This window comes from Pipra filicauda, unplaced genomic scaffold (assembly GCF_003945595.2).
Source record: "Pipra filicauda isolate LSUMZ 115617 unplaced genomic scaffold, ASM394559v2 scaffold448_size536912_pilon, whole genome shotgun sequence".
NCBI lineage: Eukaryota > Metazoa > Chordata > Aves > Passeriformes > Pipridae > Pipra > Pipra filicauda.
Window position 1 is genome coordinate 509,177 of NW_024104585.1, and position 27,719 is coordinate 536,895.

The 27,719-nt window shown below is 39.5% G+C and overlaps 1 protein-coding gene across 1 annotated transcript; it reads left to right on the top strand.

Moving 5' to 3' along the window:
• Positions 1–2,995: 2,995 nt before the first annotated feature.
• LOC113995266 (opsin-5-like) lies at positions 2,996–27,388 on the top strand (the record flags this gene model as incomplete). Its single annotated transcript, XM_039385891.1, has 4 exons — positions 2,996–3,116; positions 10,472–10,677; positions 25,057–25,156; positions 27,284–27,388. Coding segments are annotated over exons 1-4 (532 nt in total), but the record flags the coding sequence as incomplete, so codon positions are not given.
• Between the last annotated feature and the right edge of the window lie 331 nt (positions 27,389–27,719).

The window sequence follows — 27,719 nt, forward strand, 5'->3', positions numbered from 1 at the left end:
AAGGCCACCTGTCGTCTGCTGAGAGAGCACCTTTACGTCCAGGTCTCCAGAACCGCCACAGCCAATCTTCCTGCAGGAGGTGGGTCATGTGGCTCTGCTATACCTGGCAGGCAGGTCACAGTGGGGGAAAATGGATGAATGAGTTTTGGGTGAGCAGAGGGAGTGTAACAGGAGGAGCTGTGGCACCAGTCTCCCAAGACACATTTGCATTGCTTGTGTCTCTTCTGCAGACCCAGCCTGTAGTTCCTACATATTTAGGAAGGGGTGCTGTACGGTCTTTTCATGTCCAAATCAGTTTTTTCACATGCCTTCCCAGATGCATAGCTATGTCAAACACAGTAATTTCCACCACAGCACTTCAGTATTCTTCTCCTCTTAGAGAAATGGCCATAGCGAATGCTGTTCTATTCCTTTCAAAGCGCTTTGTGAAGATAGTGAAGGCACTCGGGGATACTCCCTGTGAGCCCAGTAAATTGGTCGCCACCAAAGCACTGAGAGACATGAAACTAAGCACCTGTAATCTGCAGAAGGAGCATTTCCCTCATTTGGAAGCACAGTGACCTGCAGACACACGAAACAAACCTCAGGAGTTTGCAGAGGCTGGAAGGAGGAAACTCCAAGTAGGCCAAGATATTAATCACTCAGTGTAAGGTATGAAGACCAAGGGGGAAAACATCATCCAAAAGCATGCTTGACCATGAAGAACATTTTACCCATATTTATTTTTTTTCCTTGAATACCAAAAAATATTTTTTTTCTTTTTTTCCCCTTCTAATTATTATTGCAAGGGGCAAGGCTTGCAATTTCTCATTGAAATGGAAAGTTGAAGTGTCCACAGAACTGTGGTATTTCTATGAAGCCAAAAGAAACTCACATCTGGGAAAAATTAAAACTCAAGTTCAGGATATCAAGGCGAATAATACCATTTGCCTTTTATTGTAGCAAAAGGGAAATAATTATAATTGTTACTTACTACCAATTAAAGTGCTTATGCCTAAAGAGGTAACATCTATGTAAATCATGCAGTTTCCTTGAACAGTTTGCATGAAAAATACTCTGCTAGTTGTCCCTCTCCCTATTTAATCAAAGTAGTGGGCACTGGCACTATTGTGACAATAGATGCCAAACTCAGACTTGGAAGCCCAGGCCTGTGTCAAATGCCATGGAAGAACTGCTTGTGCACAAAGGGATGTGGCTCTGCCACCTCAGCACTCCCTGTGGTGTAGATCAACTCACCCTGTGCTTGCCATGAGTATGGATTCCTGTGAGCTGTGAAAAAACACCCAGTTCCAGGATATCAAATCCTGGATGCACAGTGGGAGAGATCTGCATGGGGTGAGAAGTGCCTATTTGCAGGAGAAGCTCCTCAGGGAGTTATCTTTCCTCTCACAAAGCTAGGAATCTTGCCCAGAGGTCTTGGACTTGTCCCACAAGTGGGCTGTTGGGTGACTGTTTCATTTTCAATGAGAGAGTAGAGGGAGCACGGACCAGGTGTTCAGTTTTTGCCCAATGTAAAGTGTCATCCTTTCGCACATCTTTCTCTTGGTAGTTGATAAAGTACACTCCAGTGAAGACATGAGCATCCATGGACAGAGACTTTGTGATGGGTTCTCTGCTGATGACTTCTTCTTTGACCCAAGCCCCTTGTCCCAAAGAGTGGGTGATATTGCTGGGCTTTGTTGTGGGCCTTCTTGAGCATTTGTGAATGTCCCTGGGCACTGCCTTCAGGCACAACTTTATCCCAACCCTCCATCTGAACAGCGATCCACTTACAGGTCGATAACTAGCTAGAAATTGCTGCCGTAGCTCAATGCTGAAAATGTGTGATTGTGCACATATTCCCTGTGAAAGCTGACGCACATCCAGGGCTTTTCTGGGGACCACAAATACTTACATGGCAACCTCAGAGAGCAGCAATACAGTAGAGAAAAGGCCACATGTGCTGGGCATGCCAGGCAGCCCTGTGAGGGCTGTCTGCAAGGTCAAGAGATACCTGAAACTGGGGTGAGGGTGGGAATATTGGAGGCAACCTGGGATTGTTGCAGGACCACAGTAATGAAGGACTTTGGCCTCAAGTGTTGCTCACCAAGAAAACTTTGCTGCTCCAGACTAATTAAATTCAGACTTAATTTTTTTTAATTATGACTGCAACCAGATTGGTAAGAGATGCCATGTCTGAAATACAATTGATACCTCAGAAAAGACTGAAAATACTCTAGGCTGACTCAAATCATGTGTGACAAATCACCTCAATAAGACAAGATATCATTTTTCAACATTGTGGGAAAACCTCACACTGTACTTGGCGCTTACTCATAGATTGGAGGATGCTTAGGAGTCTAAAAGTATGATTTAAATTTTTTTTCAACCTGGACAGGAAATTATCTTCCCTTCTTTTTAAATGAACAACTATCGTGCTGGTAAAGTAACTTCACAGCTGACTTTTTCTGCTATGTTAGAGTCACATTCTCAGGTAGTGACACCTCCCCATTGTTTTTTACTGTGTGTTTGTTTTTTTTTTTTAATCTATGTGAGGGTTTTCCTGAATTTCATTTGAAATAAAACTCCACTTGTCTTCAGTGAAGACAAAAAGATGAAAGTACAGCTATTTTAGCAATGTATCAGTATAGTTTGGGTGGGCCTGTGAACCTGCAGGTTATGTGATATCACCTTATTTTAAAGGAAGTTAACTCTTTGTCAGATAAATGCTTTTCATTAAAGATTTCTGCACATAGCAGTAATAAGGACACAAGGAAATCTGCTGTCTTGTGCTGGCCACAGGTTCTCAGGATGTATTAATAGATAGGATTAGTGAAGAATAGGTCAGAAGGCTGCAAAGCTCCTGTCCCTTGAGATTTTCTTCTTTAGATCATTAGTCTTATTGAAGAGCTCCCTTGAACACAGGGAGCACAAACTGAGGAAAAGACTGGAACCATTTTATTCGCCAGGACATACTGAGGAAGGGGTTATTTCTGAGTTATAAGCTCCACTGAAAATGTCTGTCCAGTTTTCTGCACAGGCACCCTGGAGGAACAACAACATCAGTTTTCTGACCAGAGAGGCAGCTGTAACAGAGCAAGGAGAGACTATCATAGGTTTCTACCTGTTGGCTTTAGGTATGTATTTGGCTTGGATGTGAAAGGAAGCTCTTAAAGCATAGTTTGTTATCAAGTTCAAAGTGATTCATTTAGGTTTCATCCCTAATGGAACAGGATGTTAGAAAATGCAACCTTTTTTCTTCAGCTATTACAAGATCAGAGAAGTACAGTTTGTTTTTGTTAAAAAGAGATTAGTAATCAACGCAGAAATCTTGAGTAAAAATAAATAGTCAAGCATGTAAAATTTCAACTAATGTTCACTGAACTTAATATGAGGGAAGAAAAAAAATGTACCCTATCTGAAGTACATGATAATTCTGTGTCTTCTTGTGTCTCAGTAGCACTGAATTAATGTTCTCTGATTTTCAGAGTTACGGCTGTGGACAGTCAGTTGTCATCCTACAATTACCTCCTGCAGAGACACAAAATATGGTTTTGTAGTTTTAACTTTTTTAAACTGTACTGTTCTTGTCTTAAATGTTTGATGCACATAGAAATTGACTTCTTCAAACAGGATCTGTGAAAGATCTAAGTACTAGAACATCATCCTGTGTTAGCAGTCACAATACCAAGTGTTTATTTTAGTTCTACTGGAGACAGCACTAAGAGTGTACAATAAGGATTTGAAAATGGCACTCAGGATGAACTGACTCTGATCCCGGTGCAATTTTGGTTTGCTTGTTTAAATATTACCTATTTTGGGCAGACTTATTGCTGAATACAAGGAAACTTTATGAAATTTCAGAGTGCAGGTCTGCTAGGTAATAAAAAATTTCAACCATAAAACCTCACAGGAAAATACAATAAAACTTAACTTTTATTAAATCTGTTCTTCTAAACAGCATATATAAAAATGTTTCTGCTTTTAAATGATTGCTCTAAACAGATTGTTTTCTTATTCTAAGCTTATTAATATTTCAATTAGCTTATTAGCCTGCAGCTTATGCTTGACAAAGGTCTGTGGAAGTTAAAATGTAAAATGATAAATATTTTAATATGTTTACATGAGACTTTCTTTTTTATCTGTAGGAACTAGGGAGGAACAAGTTGTGCTTAGAACAAAAACAGAGATTCTAGCAGAAACATGTATGGCTTCTATCTTAGGAGACTTAATTTGAAGAGTGGTCGTAAGGTAAATTAGATGTATTCCAATTTATCCCCAGTCTGTCCACATCTGTGTATTCCTTCATGAAAAGCTGCGAAATGTCTGCACCATCAGCTAATGAAATAATCAGTTGCACTTAAGACTAGAAAGAATATCCTAGGTCAGCAAGGCCAGTCCCCTGCTGTGACAATATATAATCTCATTCACAAAGCTATCATGCTCCCTCATATAACTGGCTAGAGTTTTTTTGATTATGTTACTCACTCTTCCAATTGAAAACCTGTTCTTCATTTTGTTTCTATGTGGGATAGGAGCCTTTCCCTGAGTTCTTAGCTAAAGTGATCACACAAACTTTATACCCTTTTTTGTCACTCATTTTAATTGAAATAATTTTTCTGCCTGCAACTAACATCCTATGGCCAATCTGTGTTCCTGAAGGTATAATCATGCCTTGAGGTTAACCTTTGTATTCTTATTTTAAGCAACTGAGTGTTTGGGTTTTTTTGGTTGGTTGATTTTAAGGGGGGACAGGGAGGTTTAATTATAATTGATTTACCTCCTGTCGTAATATCCTTTCTTCTGTCATCCCAGCATATCATCCTAGCAACCTGATAGGCAGGACTGAATATAGCATCCAGGCAAGGTCTTGCCATCGCTATTCAAAATAATATTTACACTTTCCCAGCTCTAGTGATTCCTCCTAATGTTGCCTCTGCATCACACTGGTAGTTCAAACTTCTTCCATCCGTCGACCAACAGAGATGTTTTCCTCTGCTGCTTCATGATGGTGACCCTACATCTTCTAGCAAATATCTAGGTGCCTAAGCCTTTAGGTTGTATGTTTATTGGATTTTGACTGCTCGAGATCCTTCTGCTCAGCTTAAAAGTACTTGGCATGTCATAGCTGCTGTTCTTGAAACTTATCTCTGGATTCAAGACTCAAGTCGCATTTCTAGCAAAGTATATACAAGGAGCAGTAGCACTACTCCAGTTTAAGTGTAGTGTGGATCTGGCTAAAACTAATGGATGTAGGTATACCTTTTGCAATGAGAACTTTTGAAAAAAAATCTGTTGGTAACACATAAATCAGAAAAGTCCTCAAGTCTTTTTCTCCTCAAAGATCTAGTGTCGCACTTCTGCAAGCACTAGCCACAACAATTTACAGCTATTAGTTTTATGTACACCAATAACTCAGTCTATCCAGGGATGTGGTAGAACAAAGTAGTCTGTCATGCAGACACCCTCTTGCCCTTTTGGCAGCACAGGAAAAAGGCCAGTCCATGCATTACCTTCCTGTACCTCCATTCCTTTTAGGGGTCTGGCAAGACAATCTGTATTAGCAGGAGTCTATGGATGCTTCCTTACATAAAGCTCCAAAGATGTTCATATTTGATACTCTTGGGTTTTTGATGCCTTGAAAAACAGCTTCAATGATTAAACTCCCATAACTACTGTTTTCTTTTCTTGTGTCTTAATATATCAGTGCAACTTCTTGCAAATTCTGACATGCATTTCCAGCAGGAAAGGGATGTATGTGATTGGTGTTAGCACTTATCTTGAAGATGGAGTTCCTCTAAATCTCTTCACCTTCACAGGATAAACTCCAAAAATCATTATCTTAGGCCAAGTCTTCCCATAGTCTTGACAGAGGATGTGAGTACCCAAGAACCATGATCTAACACCTTTTGCTGAGATAAGGCCTCTGTGTGCATCCCCTTCTGGAAATTTTCACAGGTCACAGGTAGCACGGATGTCATATATGATAGACAGGACACTACTGTATGTGTTGTACATGACACACTAGCCAGGCAGTTTCAGATCCAGACAAGGGGTCCTCAGCACACTGCATGGAAACCTGAGCTCACTGTTTTAGCACACACATCACAAGCAAATCATCATCAAAGTGTGTTTTGCAAATGCTGATGGATTTTGAGATCACTGTGCTGCTTCATGGCATCCAAGTCACTGTTTCATCACTCCCCTTGCTATTGCTTTGGCCAAGAGAACAGCGAAGTGTGGGGAAAATGCAATGCCAATTGGATAGAAGTGATCTATTCTCAGAGGGACTATCTGCAAGTCATAGCAGCCACTGAGTTACCCTTCGTTAGGTCATCTGCGTCAGCATCCTCTTTCTGAAGGCAGCACTCTCTTTCCCTCCTTCCCTTCAATGAGCTCAGAACTGTCAGAGACAGACAGGTGAAAGCTTGTCCTTCTGCTAGGATTACATCTGATCCGGTTTTCCCTATGCCCTATGAGGTATAGTACTGTGGAAAATCCTTGTGTAGTTTAAATTAGGAGGTGCAGTTTAAAAGTACTGTCCACTGCTGCTGGCTGCTAGATATGGGGGAAAAATATAAAGAATATTTTTCTTCAAAATTATTAGTTGGAATTTGTAAGTTGTTTTTTTTCCCCACATTTATACACAATTTGTTCTATGCTTGTTTTCCCTAGTGTCACAGTTAACTGGGACTGTTAGAATGAATACTTGGCATAAAAGGAAATTTTAAACCAATAGGAGAGAGCATTTCTTAGAGAAAAACCTGATTTTTTTGTGAGTGCTTATATCAGAAAGACATGCTGAGAGCATTACCAATCCCATCAGAAAACAGGAACAGACCACAAGACCCAACCATGTCTTTAAAAGGCACACGTTTTTGAATGGTAATAGTAAACTGTTACTTGACAAGTGACAGAATGAGTGTTATTTTGGGACTTTGACAGATAAATCTAAGACGGTGAGAAAGGAAACAAACTATTCACAGAACATTCATCCACAAAATGATTGCATTTATTGAACAAATAATCTCTCCACGCTTTGTCAAGTCTGAAACATGATGACTTCTTCTTCCTGTCAGAATTGGCAATATGCCCTGGACAGGATATCGTGTGTGTACAATTGGCAGCAAAGACTGAAAACAGAGCAGGGTCACTTCACAGTTGCAATAGTTAATGACAGCTTTGCAAATTCTCTGGATTTTATCACTGTTTTAAATAAAGTTTCCTAGGCTGAAAATCTTTTATAGCAAATCTCTTCGGAGAGGCATTTATGCTTGTGTATATGTAGTTGAACCAGTAACCGACTTCATTCATGCCTGCTCTGTATTGAAATGCTCAATCCCTTTTATATTCTAGAGAAAGGTTATTTGCTGAAGGAAGAGTCTAGTTTGTGACAGTGAAACACCTTTTGCTCTCATTTCTTCCACTTAAGGCTCTATGTACATTTTAAACTGCATATGAGTGAATTGTTACACCCATTTTTTCTATTTTATTCTTGTCAGAAGGCCATGTAATAATGTCTAATAAGAGTAAGTCTAAGTACAATGTTATGGGTTTAGGGGAGAGAGGTTGTTTGGTTTTAGGTGTTTTTTCAGTTGGGGGCGGTTGTTTTTCTGGTTTGGGGTGGTTTGTTTTCTTTTTTGAATCGGTGAGTCAATATAGGTAGCAACCTCAGACCAGCACATCTATCTGATGGCACAGAGATCCAGTGTCCCACAGTCACTACTGTAGTTGGTAGCACTTTTATGTGACCACTCTTTTTGTTAGTCTGTGATTTGCTGAGAATTGAGTTCCTTCAGTGTCTTTTTTTTTTTTAATCCTGGTGTTAATATGGTCTACTACCCAGACAGATCATTTTAGGCACTGGATATGCCAGTGCAGGTTCTCCATGTACTTTGTTTAAAAGGACCATGCCTACCTGCAGAAGTCATACTTGCTCTGTAACCTTATCTCCCTCAACGCTTCCCTCAACTCCACCCTTGGTTTGTGAATGTAGTTCCAAAAAATTATCAAAAATACTGTGTCTCTGTTGTCTCCATCTAAAATGTATAATGTTGTTTTATGTGACATTTTGCTCAATTTCTTCTTAAGATACTTTAACTGAAAACTCCCTTACCCTCCAGGCTCAGGGGAATTTTCTCTATTCCCAGGAAGGGCGGGTGTCTGACACTTTAAGGGTAGCCCTCCCATACATTCCCCTATGTTGAAAAAACTTTGCTGTTTGCAAGGAGTGTAATTTTATTTTGTCTGCCATCTTAGCACTATGTCTTCATAATGACAGGGAAAAAACTTTCATGCCTACTGACTCAAAAATTATCCTACCTTACAGAAGGTAGAACTGATGTACACAAGCAACACAACTCTCATGTTTGCATTGCAGACCATCCCTATGTGCTCCCAAAATCTTCCTCCCCCAGTGCCCTGCTCTGACTACTTATAATACCTAGACTCAGACAATAGTCAGAAAATCCCTGACTTAAAGTGCATCCAGTTGTTCGAAACAAGACTCGATTAAGAAACATTGTCACCTAGTGGCCAGAATAAGATGTATTTATCATTGTTGATCTTATAACGAGATATATATAAATTATATGTGTGTATCTCAGTGTATCATTGCACCAGTGACTATTTCTGGTTAATCCATATGCTGACATTTCAGCTCTTCCCATTTCAAAAGCTCTTCAGTAAACCATATGCATTTGCTAAGCAAGACAGAGCAGCAGCAGCTTGGCAATGCCGCAAAGAGAAGCTATTAAAAGGAAATTGCTCCACAGAAAAAGCAGTTCATAGTGCTGTACAGAGATTGTCCCATCAACCACCTCCCCTCCCACTCCAAAGTATCCAGAGCACCTCAGCAGGGGGTATGTACCCAACTTCTCTGGTGGCAGAACGAGTGACTTGCTCCTCAGCATTTCAGATCCTGATACTCCCACATGGCCTGGAGACTCAGAGGCAATTTTCTCCCCTCCCTTCCTAACCAAGGCAGCCTGGTGGTGAAGTGCTGGGTTCTTGACATATGAGGCGATGCTTCCTGGAGGAAAGCAACTGCCCTCTTGCTGTAACATTAAACACACCAGCCATCTTTTCTCTTGTGAACTCCTTTGAATATCCAGAGATGCTGTGTAATGCCATCATGTCACATCCCTCTTTATTGTGTATATCCATCTCTCACTGTGTTAATATACAATAGCCTTGCTCTGAGGTATCTACTGTTCGTGCCTGGATAGAGGGCTGTGGATCAGCTCTTTTCTTACTCGCCTGGTAGTGTCATACCCTGGCATAAACCACCAGGTGTTGCATTCCTAATCCTATCCTAGGCTGCAGACACTTAAAAGAGGTCGTGTTTTGCTCCACCCTGCCAAGGTGAAGTGAGGCCACCAATGTCAAAAGTGGCACAACTGGTCTGTAGGGTAGAAACAGGAGCCAGCAGGAAGCCTGGTGCTGCCCAGCCTGCTGCTCAGCGCCTTTCCATCAGCCACCCTGCAAACACCCCCTTCACAGGCTAAGCCACATTTTCAACACTGAGTTTGACACTTATGAATAAACATTTTGTTAAAAATTGTTCATTTCCACGTGCCTATGTCATCTCAAAAAGTGGGATGAAAATGAGTGGAGCAATAGCTGTGGACATTTGGAAACTCTTAGGTCTCTCCAACTGAGTAATTGACTTTCTACAGCTTTATAGTCATCTCCCTTGTGTTTTCTCTATAAACTTAGACATACATATGTCAGGCATCTCTGTTCCTGGAGAGTAAGAGAGGATACAATTTTCTTTAAAAAAATAAATAAAAAGAGACTTTAAAATTCTGTTCAAAACATTCGCTTCATATGGATTATCAGGTGCATTACTGAAAAATATTCCCATCTGGGACAGACTTTGCTGCAAGGAGATCCTAGACTGTTCTAAGAGAAGACACTTAATTGTATTAGCTGCCCTTCTCGAGAGAGGACTGGTAAAGTGGCTCTGGCTATGTGCATGAACCTTCTGTATCCATTTTTGTATAAAGGTACCTAAACAGATGCAGCTTTTGACAGATTGTTTGTAGTCTCTGCTTAGCTCTAACAATCTTTCCTCCTTCCTATTTTCCCCAGATGTTACACTCCATGAGTACATCTTCATGAATTTCACCTCCATGAATTTCATCCACTTATGGAAAAAAAAACTTCTCTAGGCCCTTAAAGTGTGGATCTTTGACAGTTGCAGCAGCAGCTCTTTGTGTTTGTTCTATTACTGAAGTTATTCGCTCGCTCCTGCTTCTGAAATGTACCCAGCTACTCAAAAAGCCTCCATGCCTAGGTTTTCTAGTGGATAATTTGGTTTAATATGCTTCTAATGGAGCAAAAGGGTAATTTTAGAAGAGATGTCATACATTGACACACTCAACTGCTTCTTGCTTTATTTGCTTTTTATATTATAGAATCATAGAATGGCCTCATTTGGAAGGGACCTTAAAGATCATCTAGTTCTATGGATTTAATTTTTCTTTTCCAGGCTGGCTGTCTTGGTTTGGAAACAGCATTGTGATTTTTGTCCTGTATAAACAAAGACATCTTCTGCAGCCTACTGACTACCTCACATTTAACTTGGCAGTATCAGATGCTAGTATCTCCGTGTTTGGTTATTCACGAGGGATCATTGAAATCTTCAATGTCTTCAGAGATGATGGATTCATTATCACATCAATATGGACTTGCCAGGTAAGACTGGATTACACTTAACTAGACAAAACAAGTGCAGCTATTTCTGTGAGTGTGCTGTATATAAATAACCAGACAGTTTCCAAAGAATGAAAAGAGATAGCGACTGACCTTTGAAAAGGGCAGTGTTCTGTTTTGTTACACCAATAAATCTATGCATTTGATCAGTGTTTGACGAATTTTCAGTGTTTTTTTTCCTATATATTTGCAATAGTTCTTACCAGTCTGGGGTTTTTTACTTCATGTCAGAGCTCACGCTCATGTTGGAAAGCTAAGGCGTAGGCTGTGCTTGTCTTCAGCTCACCTGAAGTCAACCTGGTTGTTGGCATTTTAACATTTGGCTTAAAGCAATGTAGACTCTTACTTGACAAGGCATGTAGAGCAAAGTCTCCATACAGCATTTGGGCATACCCATATATTTTAGCATACAACTTTTTGCACTAAGTCAGTTGTAACTCGTCAGTCGCCTTCCTAAATTCTTGGTTGCTTCATTGCCTGTAGTAGAATGAATATTTTTACTTAATGGCATAGTCTTCCCTGAACTTGGAGGCAGCTTTTTGTTGGAGAACTTGGAAAAGTTATTGCTAATTCTGAAACATATGTGCATAGACAGAATATAAATGCACCCCATGGACAGATAGGCACAAGCCTGGTTCCCTGGTGCTTTTAGTAACATCTGTGAGAAAGATTATACTCTGTTTTGTGAGGGAATCAAAAATCTGAAAATGACAGGATAGCCTACGGCAAGGTGTAAAAGAAGTCATGATGAAGGAAATGGGATAAAGAAATAATCCTCTTTTCTTGGTGTTTTGTGTTTTGGGGTTTTTTTTCAAAGAGGAAGTTGAGCTATTGTGCAACACAAATGAAAGAACATTTACAGTTCATGTTCCCTCCTTTTCAACAAAAAGGTTCAGTTTCTGCAGAGAAAACTTCAGTTTCCCATTGAAGACTGATTAACATAGGAGGTGTAGCTTGAACTTAAAAATTATTATTTTATTGTTTAAAATGCATGTCTAGTCATTTGGCAGAAAAGGATTTATCAAAATGAAGCTAATTATTTCCTCAGCAAAATCTACTTTTTTGCTAATGAGAACACCTACAATTGCAATCTAAGGTCTGCTGAGAAAAAACTTTGACTTTTTATAAAAATTGAAAACTTTGAAGTTATCAGATAAATAAACACACACCTGCAAACTGTAAAATTCATTCCCACACCCAGAACCAAAAAGATGCTCATCTTCCCCCTATTTCAAGGAAGGTTGGAGCTGTGACTAAGAAAGGAAAGGTAAAATCTGTATCTCCAGGTTCGGTTGTATCTTTGTTGCAGATTTCCTCTGTAAGAAAGGTTAAACCATTCAGTGTGAAATCCTGAACCAAGATCTGTGGAATAACTTAACGTTTGCAGCCTAACAGGTTGAAAGAGGTAATATTAAATGACTCTTCTGCATCCCTACTCCAAGTTCTTTCAGATACTTGCTTACACTGTGATTCCTTTTTTTGTGGCTGTAAAAAACAGCACACACAGGAATTGACAAGGCATGGCACACTGTGTCTGTACCTCTGGATTTCCATGGGAACCTCTGTCAGCAGCCTTACTGATTTCTTTCATGATGCCTCTGCCTGGGAATCTCTCTTTGGCTGACTTGGAGTTATTTAGACTTGTTATGATGATCAGACTTTCTTTTTTGAGGTGTAAAAATACTGGGATGGAGGTGTGCTTGAACTTTATGTGATGGAGGTGGGCTTAATCTCACTGTGCTTGAACTGCCTTTACTAGGAGAAAAGTGGACCGTAACATTTTTAGGGCACTCAGACAGTTCATTGGTCAGGCTGTGTTAAGTAATCTTTTTTAGATCTTCTGGTTTTAAACAGCATTCATTTGTAAAGTTTGGATATCCAGCAAAATTTTGGGATCCAAAGATGTTGTGTGGGACAGTAGTAATGCATTGGCTTTTATTAACACTCTGATTTGCAGAACATTAAAGTTGCTGCTTTGATAATCGTCTGTAGGCTCTAAAAGTTAACATTTATCATTCAAAATAGGAACTTATACTGTACTAGTGCTAAGTAAAAATTAGTGGTAATCTGGGAAAGTCAATTTGTACTCTGAATTAATAGTCTAAATTAGTTGTGACTTGTTGAGTGGTCAAGCCGGTCATAGCTTTTTGAGAGAAAATCATGTAGGATTCCCATTTCAATCAAGATTTTGTTCTGTCTTGAGGAGGGGGGTGGGCTCCAAAATGTGTTTAAACCCTGACGTCCATCTTCTTAACTATTAAGCTTGATCAAACAGAAACCAATGATGGTTATGGAAACAGAGTGGCTGTTTTTTAAAAGAATATTGTGCAGAAATAACGGGAAACTTCTGTGCATTAAAAAAAATGTGAATGTTCCCATGTGTGTGTGGATAGCCAGCACAAAGATCATTCTAAAAGTGCTCCATGTTGAACCGCAGTAGCGTTTCGATTGCTTGCTTTTTGGTATTTATAAAATATGATGGGTTTGTAGTCCGACCAGAACGGGTCTCACATCTAGACCATGAGAAGTAAGGAGCTTGGTGCCAAGAAGGTAAAGCCCATGCTCTCTGTCACAACCCCTCAAAGTCAGTGTCTCTTGCTTCCCTCACTGCACTCAGGCTCCTCTACAAGTAGCTGAGGTAGCAATTTGGGCTGCTGCCCACATGAACATGGCTCTTCCCTTGGCATGGCCCGTGTGTTTTCCTTTACTTGGTTTGTTTTGCTGAGTCCAGAGGATGGCCTTAACTGGCTTTCTGTCATTGTCTGATTCACTACACATTTGCTCCTATCGATCAGTCAGCTTTTGCTTAGAGAAATTTTATTTTCCCAAGCTAGCCTGTCATTTCTGTTTATGAAGAATTTTCATCAGCTCACCTCACTTAATCCACCTAACTATTTTGTTTTCCTCTGACTCGGGTCTCCTTCTGTGCCCTCAGGTAAAATTTTTCAAATTAAAATTCACCATTCTTGGCTGCTTCAATTAGAGGGAGTGGGGAAAAGACAGACCAATAGTACTTCTCTCAAATCAGCCTAGTCTTTGAAAACTCTCTGTAGCAAAAGATGTATCTCCAGCTACAAGGACCATCTTGCTGCACACCTACTGCATGGGACAGATAGGTGTGATCCTGTTCTCCTCCTCTGTATGGAAGAAACGACACTTTTCTTCACCATGCCAAACATTTTTTTTTTTCGAAGTCTGATAGAGCTCTTCTCTCAGGAATGAGGTAGTGTGGTAGGTCTGTATCCAAATGCTGCCCCTGTTGAATGCTGTGTACAAATATGGTTTTCCAAGCGTGGCTCTTGGAATTTGATTTCACTTCTTTTTTATCCCTTCTCTGCTCTAGCACTGTCTCTTATTCCTGATCTGAACAGGGGGAGGACAGTCAGTCTCTAGCACATTCATTTTTTAGTCTCTGGTAATATTATCAGTAAGTAAACTAGTTTGTATGGTAAATTTCAGATCAGAAAATGTAAGCCAGTGATGAAGTGGCCTCTTTTCCCCTACTTACCATATTTCTAGTGAAAAGCTACCTCAGGGTATATTTTTGTCCTTCCCATATGTTTCTTCTATTCTACTACTATTCTACTATTCTATTCTACTGTTCTATTCTGTTCTACTGAATTAGAAGTTGCACTGAAACCTCTAAATAACATTGTGTACAAATGTTCTTACATGTAGGAAGTAGAAAAAATATTAATTCTCTTCAGGTAAACACCACGGTTTTTACTAAACCTTATTCATCAAATGACAGAAAGTTTTTCTTGTATCTCTTAATCATGTGGTGAATACAACAAAAGATGGAGACTTCAGGAAGCCTCTAAATATAGGGGAAGGATTATAACCTATCTGATCCCCATACATCCATTGCAGTCATGTCCGAAACCAAGAATGGGCTGTGCAGTGCATTAGGATTTGAAATCCTTCATAATCCTGGTACTTCAGTTAAAACTTGTTTCCACTGGTTGACTCTTCTAAATTTCTTATTTTATTTTAGATTTTGATAGTACTGTTTGGTTATTTTAACATTAATTTTATAAATACTTAAGAATTTTACTATGAGCATCAAAAAAATTGACAGCTCTTATCATGTGCTCACTCTCTTGGTATAGGTTTCTTGAAAAAAACATTATTTATTTCTGACTGCTTCTTACATCTGAGATGTGTCTTGGCTGAGCACAACGTAGTTATCTCCAGGTCATGGTACCGTCACGGACATACCCACTGTCACTGACGTGCTGACTGACGCTATTACGGCAGATGCCCTCACCTCACTATCAGCCTAGGTATTCCCGGTCCATCTGGCTAGCCAGATGGTGCCAGAGCATCCCCAGCAGATCTGAATATGCACAGAAACAGCCTCAGGAGGAAACATAACAAAAAAGTTCTGCTTTGAGGTATTAGTTAGCACCACAGTAGCCTGTCTGACAGGATCCACCCCCACTGCCTCTGTCCCTGCAGCCTGCCCTCACCATCCCAAGGGCCAGCCTGGATGGACCTGCCTTCACCCTCTTCTGCTGAAGCTGTTTTGTGTTGTGCAGGGTAATAAAGACACTGAGGCGAGCAGAAGAGAGAGAGAAATTACTGTCTCACCCTGTAGCTGGGTTTACTACAAAGCAGTGAGGAAACACAATGTTTCTGTATTCCTGTCTGACATACCCTGGACAGAAACAACTGGCATTGTGGTGAGCAGCAGTAAGCCCCTCGCTGCACGCAGGTGTTGTCCTACTCCATTAGCCATAATACACTTGTGCACAGTTGCCTGAAAGCACCAGCTATGTGGTGTATGTGTATCCTGAAAGGGCACTTCCAGGAAGTCAAAAATTTTCTAGAAGCATCAGACCCGTGAATGCATTGCATGTGCATGCATTGAGTACATGGCCCACAGAAATGTATGGGATTTCTTGCACTGTAGGAGATTTTCCAAGTTGTGGTGGTGTAGCTGATCAATTTGCCAGCTGAAATCCCAGTTAAATGGGGATTCCTGAGAAAAGCTAGATTAGATGTGCAATATCCCTGCTTTAACAATGCTGCTGTCGGACAAGGAGGGTTCCCCTCCCTCTGGTAGGTGTCTGACTATTAATGTAGGGAGATTCTTTTTGTCTCTGGCCCCAGTATTTGTTTGCTTTAGGGATAGTAGGACAACCCCTTATGATGAATATTTTTGGGGCTATGGGTCTGGGCACCTTTGGATGGAGAAAAGTAAATCCAGCTCTCCCACACACTCCATAGAGCTAAAGTGAGAATGGGTCAGCAGTCCCTCTGCTTTTTACAGTGACACTGCTTAATTTTTAAAAGGTCTTGCACAGTTAAGGGAAGGATATGGCTGTGAATACCAAGAAATCCCAATCTTTTGCACCAAGAAGTAAGACTTTAAAAGTCAAAAGAGAGGTGAGATGTGCCCCTCACCCTGTTCTCTTGGCTATATTAGAAGCCTCATTTGCTCACCAGCTTTTGCCACCTCCAATCTAAGAGCCAAACTTGGAGCCACAACCCTCCTTTCACCAGGCAAATGACCAAAACCTACAAGGCTGAGCACAGCAGCTCTTATCCTCTTTCGTAGATGCAACTTCCAGTCAACGCCTCTTGCTAGCACCCAAAAACATCTAGAATCTTTGGTGTTATTATATGTTCAGAGGTCTAGTATGACATTTCTGAGAAGTAATGTCTATCTTTTATAAAATTAGAGCTGAGGTTCTGAAACACCAAAATGAAAATTGCAGAAGTAGGAAATTCTGAGAACAGTATGATGAAAATACATGTGCTCTTTTCAGAAGTTTTGGGGGAAGGACTTATCTCTTTTCCTATACATGGATTGTAAAAAATTGCTAAATCTTGTCTGAGGATGAAACAGAGAATTAATACTTTCTTCTTTTAATAAAATCTTCTGATAAATCAGAAACACTAAAGACATTTATATTCTTTTTTAAAATAGAGTAGATTTGGAGAACATTGATTTCTGTCCATTTAATGTAACTCATAAAACCAACCAATTGTTTACTTAGCTAGACTATCGACTCTCTTGACTCAGTTAGTGATTTTATGCATTATGTAAATACCAATACAATAAATGTTTACATACTACCATATGTGGTATTGTTCTGGGGGAGACGAGCAACCAGGGGTAGCTCAGCAGTCAGTGTGATCAGATAACAAAAGCAATGTCAGATTGAAAGAACAAAAATGAAACCTCATAAATTTTCTTTCTCCTGCCTTCCCAGTACTGGGGAGATTACGGAGGAAAATGGCAGACAGTGTCACTACTGCCCAGTATCTGTAGGCACTTTTTGTCAAACTTCTTCCATTCACATTGTTCCATCATCCACTCATTTTTTCCTTCACCAAATCATCCAACTTTCAACCCACTCCATAGGTAACAAGCACCCTTTGAGTGTATGTCTCACCCCCACATCTGGCTCTCATTCTCCACATTAGCCAGCTCTGTGAGTACCCTACTCACCACAAAGCTCTTGCTCATAAACCCCACACAAATCCAGAAGCTGTTCATCTAGAAAAGTAAGTCCACTGAGGTGGATAAAGGTTTGCTCGTGCTCACACTCTGCCCCAGATTGCTGCTGCGAGATGTAGTGATGGTTGCCATGACTGTCCTTGCCCACATCTGAGAGTACCTGAATGTTCTTCCATGTTTTTCCTCCTCTTTCTTCCTGTGGGAACCAGTCTGTGCAGACACACTGAGTTCACCTGTACTTTCACTTGTGTTCTGGCTCCACTGCACTGCAGGAGCACCTTTCTCCTTAGCACAGTTTTCTGCAGTAGGCTAACTTTGGCAGAGGTTTTCCACCCAAAGATTGAGCTAATTCAATCTTGATTGATGTAAAAAATCTTTCAATATCACTGTATATCCCAGTGTCCAAGCAGGTTGATTGAGAGTGGGACAGGAAAAAACAGATTTTTTTCTCAAATCATAATAACCCAGGAATGTCTGTTTAGTTGAAAAATTTTCAGCTATCTACTTATAAGATATTAAAAGAATTCAAACAAAATGTAAAAGGGAGTGAAAAATAGTTATATACTATCCTAGCACAGTACTAGGGTGTGATAGTGTTGGGATTTTACTTATATATAGCTTATCATTCCTGACATTTCAGTAAGATGAAAATAACCCAAAGTTAAATCACAGAGCTGGCACTAAGAGCATTAACAGATAAAACAGGTGTTAAAAGTGCTGGAGAAAAGCTGTGTACTGTTACCTCTGTATTCAGCTCACCTCAGCAGACTGATTCACTGTGAAAGGTAGGATGTGGAGACTGATTTATAATGCAAATTCAAAAAAAAGAGTGCCCTTTACTTCACCTCTGCTGTGCTACTAAGTCTTCCTCTCGCAGATATGTTTTTCTGAAACAAATTTATATCAATTATGAACACAAGAATGTATCCTCATTCTTGTTTACTTGTGCAACTGAGATTTGGACACTGAAGAAAAAAAGTTGCAGAGATATTAGTCTTCCCTATATCTTTATTTCTGGTCTGCCTTGATATAATCTGTAGAGTGTGCACAGTGCAGTCAAAGATATTAAAGCAACTCATGTAGACATCTGTGAGCTAAATTTTAATGAGAAAAATACTTCATCTGCAGGGAAGGGGGGAAAAACTGCCTTAGCACAAACAGAACCATTAGCAACATAGAAGATCATTTCAGTGTTACTAATGTGACTGCAGGGAAGTTCCGCCAGTTTTCATTATCCATGAGTTTTCCCTCATTTTCCTCTAAATTATTATTTCTGCAGTCAATTGCGACAAATTAGGGAAGTTATATATTTGGTACTTGAAAAATTATGAATGCCCAAACTATCTGTTTCCTTGTTTAACAAGTCTGACGTAGCCCCTCCTGTGACACCCGAGAACTGTCAGACCATATGCTGCTGCCTGGAAAGGCCATTGGTTGCCTGACAGTGCTCCTACAGAACCAGGAATTTACAAAGCCTTAGCTTTAATTCCTGCACTTGCTTTTCCTCTCAAAGGGCTTTGAAAAATCCTTTTCTTTTTTACTTATTTGGAAAATAGTAGCCTTTCTCATTCTTCTGTGCTGATGTGTTTCTAAGAGATTAAATGTCTTCCCTCCAAAAAAGCTGTCCATCCCTCCTTTGTCTTTCAAGATCTTCTTAGCATGGGGCTGAACAATTGGTGTTCTTCTGGCTCCTGCCTGTGTACCACATCCTCTCACTGACTTTTAAGCAAAATTTAATTTGAATCTTAAATATCATCTTGTTAATATCTGTAAATATCTTAAATAGTCTTACCTCACATTTACTCATCTTCTATTTCACAAATATCTATTCCATTAAGTCAATACACTGCTAGTGTGTAGGAAGAAATTCACATCCTGAGCTAGATCCTGTGCTGGCTGAATCAATGACAAGATGACTGTGGCTTGTAATGAGCTGTATATGACATGATGTTCTGAATTGCCACACCACTGTCCTTGCAGAAGGGATGACATTGCACCTGGTGGGTTTCCAGGTAGCTTTAAGGCCAAGAATAACCTGTATATATTACAAAGTTTTCCAGGCTCTCTCTGGGCTATCATGACCCCTTGGCTATCATCACCCCTGTGACTCTCCTGTTAGAAGCTGTCTGTTTCTCTGGTTATTTTGGTACAGGGTCCATAGGAGATGAGTACCAACCTAAGAGGATATCTGCTAGTATCCATGCAGCTTTTTCAGGCTTTCAAGGATGTAGGATATGCCTGTCTTGGCCACTCACAGCTGAGATGGTACCATCACTAACCTGCCCTATCTTTTTTCTAGGGGCTTTATGAGCAGAAGAACAAGTTCACTGGTAGACATTCATCCAGCAATCAGAGATGACTCTTGTATTAGAGGGTGGCTACGTAAACAGATTCCTTCTTGCTGGGAAACAGCACAAACAATTGTACTTTGGAGAATGTGGAGGGTCACTTGTAATCTCTGGGCTCTTCTGGTGAAGTCTGTGAATGGTGGGACCTCTGATTCCCTTTAGATATGAAAGCCTCCAGAAACATTTAGCATGATAATCTGAAAAGACAAAGATGGCACTTTGAAAACAAAAGCGTGACTTTAATCTGATGTTCCTGGAACTCATTTATCAGAGTAGGATCACCACAGGCCACAAAGACAAGCCTTGCCTTCACATCACTGATGTGGAGAGGAGTTTTGGCTAGGCCCACTGGAAAGAGTTTTATACAGTGTAGCACAGATATTCCCAAAGGACAATGCTGGAGTTTCCTATCTAGTGCTTCTTAATTTCCCTCTACAGTAATTCACATTAAGACAATGGCAATTCAACATCTAACCTGAAGATGGGAATCTTTCCATTGTATCTGGATCATCTGGTGGTATGAGCTACATGCTCCCAATTTATTCTTCATGGGGGAGCAGGAGAGACATTAAACCTTCCATGGTCCCACGGCCTCTACCCAGAGCTAGATAGCAGGCATTTCCATGCATTTGGAGATGGGGTACTTGAAATAAGATTATAATCTGATGAGGCTGTCTAAGGAAATTCTGAAAGCAATTTCTATCTGTTCATTAAATGATATGCTCTTGATGGGGTTGTTGCATTCATAACCATGCTCCCTGACAGGGGCATGTGCTACTATGACTATAAATTGTAAACTGAGACGCTGCAACTCTAATAGCTAAAAGTCAGCCTAAAGTAAGAATACACGTTGAGCTTCATTTGATTATCCTGGTGTACAAAACTAAAATAACTACAAAAAAACAAATAGATTTTTTTCTGGGTTCTCCAGTATTACTAAAGCCAAAACCTGACCTGCATATATTAATAGTGGCACTGAATGTACATTAACGATATAGTATAATCAGTATAATTACATATCCATACACATAATAATATAGCCTAAATACTGCATTCATATTTTTCCTATCTTTAGAACATATAACATCAACAGAAAGATTTAATCACTTGGTGAGTGCAATATACTGAGTGTCTGATGCTGTCACTTGACGGTTTAAACTATCTAATCCTGTAGCAAATCAGTTCTCATTATTTACCTACCATGGCTTGGGTTAATGCCATCACCTCTAAGAATAGCTACCCTTGAAGCCTACTAAGACATTTTAAAAGGCAGAATGCAACCATAGCAGAGACATGCCTCATGAGCAAAAGATGCTGTGGAAACTGTAGTAAATTATAAGTCTCTTTCACCTCCTGTATTGTAGGAAATCTTAAACGAACTATTTGAGTGCTTTAGGAATGCTGTGCATTGCAAGTTTGAAGTGGTCTTCTGTGAAGACTAATTTTGATTACAGACCTCAGTAGTTCTTCCATGTGACAAAATAGTTCTGTTGACACATTATTGTATATTGGAGGGATGGGGGAATTATGTTGTCTTCAGACTCAGGTGGGATATTTTTGCATTTACTGCAAACTAAGAAATTGTTAAATTTTAAAACATTCAATTTTTTTCATTTTAAAGCATCTAATCAAAAGTATCTACAATTGCTTTTACAAGTGTATTTCTTGAAGACTGATTTAGGTGCTTTTTTATCTCTTGGTGTTGAAAGGAGATTTATTGTCATTATTTATTTACATTATGATCTCGGAATAATCAGATCTGTATTAAAAAAATATTTTGAGACAGTTTGTTGTGGCAACTTTAGATATATGCTGTGGACAAATAATCCCTGTTTAAAGTTTATCTTTTTCTTTATATACTCATTATCTCATTTTCAACAGAAGAAAAAGACAGGACATGTGGTTCTGGAGGGAAACAAATGGACTTGGGGAAATTGCAAAAGATTCGCCAGTTGGCCAGAGGAGGGAGCAATGCAGCCTTTCTGGCTGGTGAGATCAATATTTCAGCCTAAACTGAAATGAAATCACTATTTTGGGAATCTGCTTTTGTGCTATGAAATCTTGATTTATCCAATAATAAGAACAATAGGTTATATTTTACTCTGCTTTAAATGAAGACAGCTGTTATGAATCAGTAGGGATTCATAAGTACTAAAGGTAGTATAAGTGGGGCACACCCAAGTTCACAGCCAGAACTTTGATAGTGCACTGGGGATTCCTGACTCTCCCTGTGTTGAAGTCAATGAATTTGCATGCAATAGGAGCTTTATGTATTGTGGGTTGTAAATAGTACACCAAGAGCATTAGTGAGATTTAAAGTCAGGCACAAGTACAAAGCAGAAAAAAACCACAATTTTTTCTCCAGTTATGTCATAGCTTCCAGGCAGCATAAAGATAATGAGCAAGTTCCATGACTATCTACATAGCCAAGGGAGTAATACTGGTATAGCACTGAGAGAAAAGCTTTTAAAACTGCTAATTTAATCATGTTTCTTAATGGGTAAAAAGGAAAACTGGTGAACCAAAATTACCATGCAATTAACTTTGTGTTTATGTCAGAATTCATTATTGCCTATTAACACTGCTGCTATCTGATCATAATTGATAACAGAAAGGACAACATTTCATTACACAAAAATGGAGGAAATATTACAACTATGGAAGGATGGGGCTGGTTGTGAGGTAGAATAAAAGAAAGGGAAATGCAGAACTGTGTAAGGGAAAGAGCATCCATCTTCCAAAGTAATTAAACATTATCTACTATTCTAGTGTTTCCTTGGCTGTCATTCCATATATCTTTAAAGATGTAGAAAACCAAAATTATCACACATTCTTGTAACCTACAGATATTAATCTTGTCTGTAGAAATTGGTACTATATTAAAACCGTTTTTCTGTTGGTAACTACTTTGTGTTCCAAGCAGCTGCCTTGCCACCTATGATCAAAATTGTCTGTTCAGCAGCAGAAAAAGTAGCAGAGATCTTTCTTCCATATCCAGTAGATGTATGTTTGAAGTAAGTTGGTTACAGCTAGAAGATTTCTTGTTCTCTTCTGAAGACATATGTCTAAGTGACACCAATATAAAAGCATTTCAGAATTGATAGACTTGCTGGGAAATGGTGTATACATAGCTGAGCTCAAGAGGTAACTTGTTGCTAATAGAATTTTGGCAGGGGAAAGAGTGGTTTGAGAATCCTGCTTCCAAAGCAGCCTGTTGGATGCTCTCTTGTGTTTTAATGTTCCAGATGGTGTTGCCTCTGTATAGGCTGTATAGGCTGTTCTACAGCTTCAGAACCACAATTTATTCAATTCATCTGAGCACTTGTCATCCCCAGAGCTCCCTCTCCTCCATGATATGTCACCCTGTCACCTGTTCCTAAACCACCGAGCCTGTGGCCATCATGGGGACAGTGAGCACAGCTGGCCCCAGAAGATTGCTGCCACTTAGACACTTACTAACCATATGGCCCTAGTAACACCTCTGGTGGTTGCCCCCATAGTGGCAGAAACAACAGTAATTTGATCTGATGAAATGCTGTTAAGAAATAATATGGAAATGAGACATGGCACTGACAGTGGCTCAGTCCTATAAACTAAGTTGATTTAGATAAAATTGCATTTTTTAGCAAGATACCACTCCAAAGAAAACATTTAGGCTTATTCTTATGGTGATAGCTTTGTCTTAAATGGTAAAGGACAAGAGTGTATTTTTAGACACACCTTCCTCCCTTATAAGTGTGATCAAGGGCTGTTTGAACTGATCACTTAATATAATTGTCTCTCTTTGGTCTGACATCAGGGAAGGAGGGTGGGAGAAAAATATCATCTGCCAGTGATAAATCATACACAGATATGTGTTAGGAGTACTCCACCAATTTCAACACAGGGCTATGATATATAGTGAGAAGCCTGTCCTGCTATTTAAGCATTCAATCTCATAGCTCTTAGGACTTAATTTCAAAGTGTTTATTTGCATCATTGTTGAAATACTGCTTCCTTTCTAATCCAATAACTAATGCAATTGCTTAATTTTATGCAGTCCTTGGCCATGCATCTATGAAGCATTATTAGAACTAATGGAGAAGTGACAGCTGTTCGCATCAATAAGGTTAATGAAATGCAGAGTACATTTACACATCCAGGTATTTCACCAACCTCCACAGCACTCAACAGGTCAAATTCAGCCAAGTGCAGTTTCTACCAAGTAGCTGAAACATCCAAGGAAGTCTGTTTTGAGGTTTAAACATGGTTGCATTTATACACCAAGCATGAGCTGATTGTAAGCAGAACACAGGTGCGTGTAGATTGTTGTAGGAGCAAGCCTGGCATGGGTTTAAAATGTGGTGGGTCTGTAAAAGCTGGCATTAAGAAATATATAATGTCTATAGAAGGTAGTAAGAAAAAACACCAGTAAAACAAATGATGAAGCAGTCCTTTCCTAACCCTTCACCCAATTTAATTTATACAATCTGCCGTGGTCTTAGATTTAAGCCTGGATTAAAGCCCCAGATTCAGAGCTGGGATAAACCAAATTCCATGGGACTTGTGCCCATTCACACAAAGACAGTTTGTTCCTGTAAAATAATGATGTGCCTTTCCACTGATAACTTTACCATTTGAATGCCAAGTGACAGTCCAGAGACGCTTAATATTCATGCTTCACTTGATGTAAAACTGGCACCTCCAAGAGCTCTGCATATACAGTTTAGTATACAGTTTAGTATATACTGTATATAAACTGTATATACTATACAGTTTAGTATATCATTGCAAACTTTCAAAAAAAAGGATTTGCCTTCAGCATTTTCCCTGGATCATTTCCCAGTCATACAGTGCTCCCTAGCAGATGGCTACATCCCTCTCTACTACAGTCAACAGCAACTTCCTTCTTACATCCATAAGTGAAGCTTGCAGAGTTGTGACCACCCTGTGATCTCGCTGAGACACTGATGTCAGCAGGAGCCTACAGAGCTGTACGGCTCTGCCTGCATCAGTTAGAGGTGATGAGGATCAGGGATTAATAAATAGCCGGCAACCATGAGAACCAAACATTGAGGTGCAATCTATTGGAATGATTTAGGTTTTATTTTATTTTTTTTAAAAGCTTTTCTCACTCAACCAAGCTCATTACCCCTACATTCTTCCTTCTTTGGCATAAATGTCGTAGGATCAGTTTGCATGTTTGTTCTGCCTAAGTGGGGCAGCTGCATCTAGTGCATTTTTGCCTATTCAGGGGTTTTCTTCTTTTCAGTTCAAAGTTTTTCTCCTTCATTTGGCAAGTCATTTAGGGGAAGCATAGATTTAAGGGTGTGTTTGCTTGTTTATTGTATGTACATGACAGAGCACTTATATAATTTTTGAACATTTACTTGCTCACTGATCCTATAGAAGATAACTGCACCTGACATTTTGTATTTCTCTGCTAGTTGATTTTCTGGAAAAATTTTTGAGATCATTAACATAAAAATGACAGAAGAAATTCCTGTGGTTCTTTTCCCTTTCAGCTCTCTACAGTAAAAGAACATCCTGCACTGCTTTGTTTTTCAGGTTGATGGTTTCCTGACGCTTCTCTTTGGCCTGGCTAGCATTAATACCCTTACAGTGATCAGTGTGACTCGCTATATCAAGGGCTGCCATCCTGAGAGAGGTAAGGAATAAAGGCAAGTCCTATGCTGCTTTCACTGAACCTGGTGCAAATCTGTATTTCTCTCAGTCACAGATTATATTAAATATAAATTAAATTAGTTGAAAACCAGGACATAATGCAGTCATACACATTGCAAACATGTTTCCGTAGAATCTTTCAGGGTTAACTCCAGTAAGAGTCAAATTATTACTATTACACTTGGGTCACCATGGGTTAAATTCATCTTGTGCCAAAGATACCACAGGTCCTGCTGACACTCTGTATTCTTCAAAATACAACTTCAATTGCTCCTAAGTGATACATCATCGTCTGGATCTGAAACAATGAATTTAATCTTCTATGAGATGATATTTGGGAGGTTTCCAGTCAGATCCTTCATTCAGAAAGCTGCCCTACATACAGACATTTTCACTCTTTAGTGTTTTGCCAGGGTTTGCGCACAAAAGGCATCATGGACTGCTTCAGATGGCACTGGGAACATTCAGTCAGTATGTCTTTCCTCCAGCTTTTGTAGCACTGTGTAGCCTGCCATCCCTACATGCCTCTCCAGCCTCCCCTTAGTGGACATTTTCACACCATGAGAGATGAAAATTACTCCTGCCATCCCCAGAACTGACCATGACCCAACTCTGCTTGGATCATCCCAGTCTCCTGCTTGTCTCCAAGATCTGCAAAGCATCATCACCACACTCTTGCACCCACACTTCTTCCTGCTCTAGTGCCCTGGTGATCTGTAACCTAAATATCTCAAACAACTCCATTTCATTACTCTCTCCAGCGCTAGAAACCTTTTACTCACCACTCTGGTTTTTTGAACTCTGTTTTTTATTAATCTTTGGTATAAATGCCTCTGTGAGGGCATATGAGTGTCCCACAGTACAAATCTAGTCTGAAATCCTTTACACATTTTCTATCTTGTGAAGCCTTCATCAGCAAGCCTATATAAACATGCCCATTCCCCTTTATACCTCTTTTTATGATTATGCTCACCCCAGGGGCTCACTTTCACAGGATCAGTAGAAACTTTTCCTCAACATTTGCCCAGTGTCTTTCACCTGCTGAAAACTTTGACTTCCACTGAGAGCCGTATGTAATCTCTCTTTATACCTACACCTACCACAAATTTTCCCTAGTCTTCCTTTCACTGATCTTCAGACAATGTATGATCAGTTTTCATGACTTTGTTATGATTGGCTTGTACCATCTTTCAGGTAGGAACCTATTAAAATCTGCAGGTAAGGGACATGTAAATACAAAGGATACACCATATGAGTTTTTCTCTCTAATAGCACGAGTAGTATTAGCTGTAAAAAGAACTTCTGCAGGGAGCTCTTTTTTCCACAAGAAGTTCTTCTGCAGTTTGTTGTAATGAAAGACTTGTTGAAGTTAATTTTCAACACAAACTGCTGTTGAAACTGCTAGAATTTGGCTCTAATATAATTCTACATCTCCTATTCATTTCATATTATGAAGTCATATTTAAAACCCATGTTTCTCTTTTGCGAAGCTGTACCACATATCCATCTGAGGGTGTGCATAATTTATGCTTGACTCTTGAAGAAATCTTAGAAAGTACCCAATATAACATTAAAAAAAAGTTGAGGAATGTTGAGAGTGGTGGATGCACAAGTATTTCCCACATAAATGAAAAAATAACCACAGCGTATGGCAACAGCAGGACAGAATGAATCATTTGTATCAAATGGCTAATGTAGTTTAAGCAATTTTCTCCTTTTTAGCAGGGAAAACCTTAAAGTACATGAGAAAATTCTCTGAATTTAGACTTATTTTGTTTGTTTCTATGTAAAACTTAAAACACAAATGTTTTCTCTGTTTTACAAAATTGCAAAACATAAGTCTAACATAGAATTTGCTAATTCTGCAGTGCTCATCAAACTCATTGTCTCCTGCTTAAAAGCCATTCATTTCCACTGTTCAATGGCCTGAAACACAAGCCTGACAGATGCTTTCAAAATCAAGTGTTTCCTATGAATATGCATTTTTTGTCTTAATTTTTTTTAATAGCCATATTTTACTTATTGTGTGTTGGTATAGATGTACATTTAGATTTCAGAGATATGTTTGCTTTTCTAAGTACTATTTTCTGACAAAAGCATGCCATTGCAGGTCACTGCATCAGCAACAGCAGTATGACAGTGGCTCTGGTTCTCATTTGGGTAGCAGCTTTCTTCTGGTCAGCAGCTCCATTACTTGGCTGGGGCAGTTATACAGGTAACAGGTATCTTTCAGTTGTACTTATTTGGCACCTCTCCACTTAACTGAACAAACATACTTACCTTGCTTTCTTGCTGTTTGTGATAAGGCAGACCGACTATCAGTGGAACTAAGACAATTATTCATCATGCATGATGTACTCACAGAGTGTTGCCTGCTTTAGTATCAGCTATGAATAGGGTTTTTTTGAAGATATCAAATGAAAGACGTGGATCAAGTGCATATTACCTATGAAAAAAATAGAGGCCAGAAATATTTGGCATGGTTAAGCAATGAGATAAAGGAAACTATCAAAAGACATCCTTCAAAAACTGTCAAGATTAGGAAG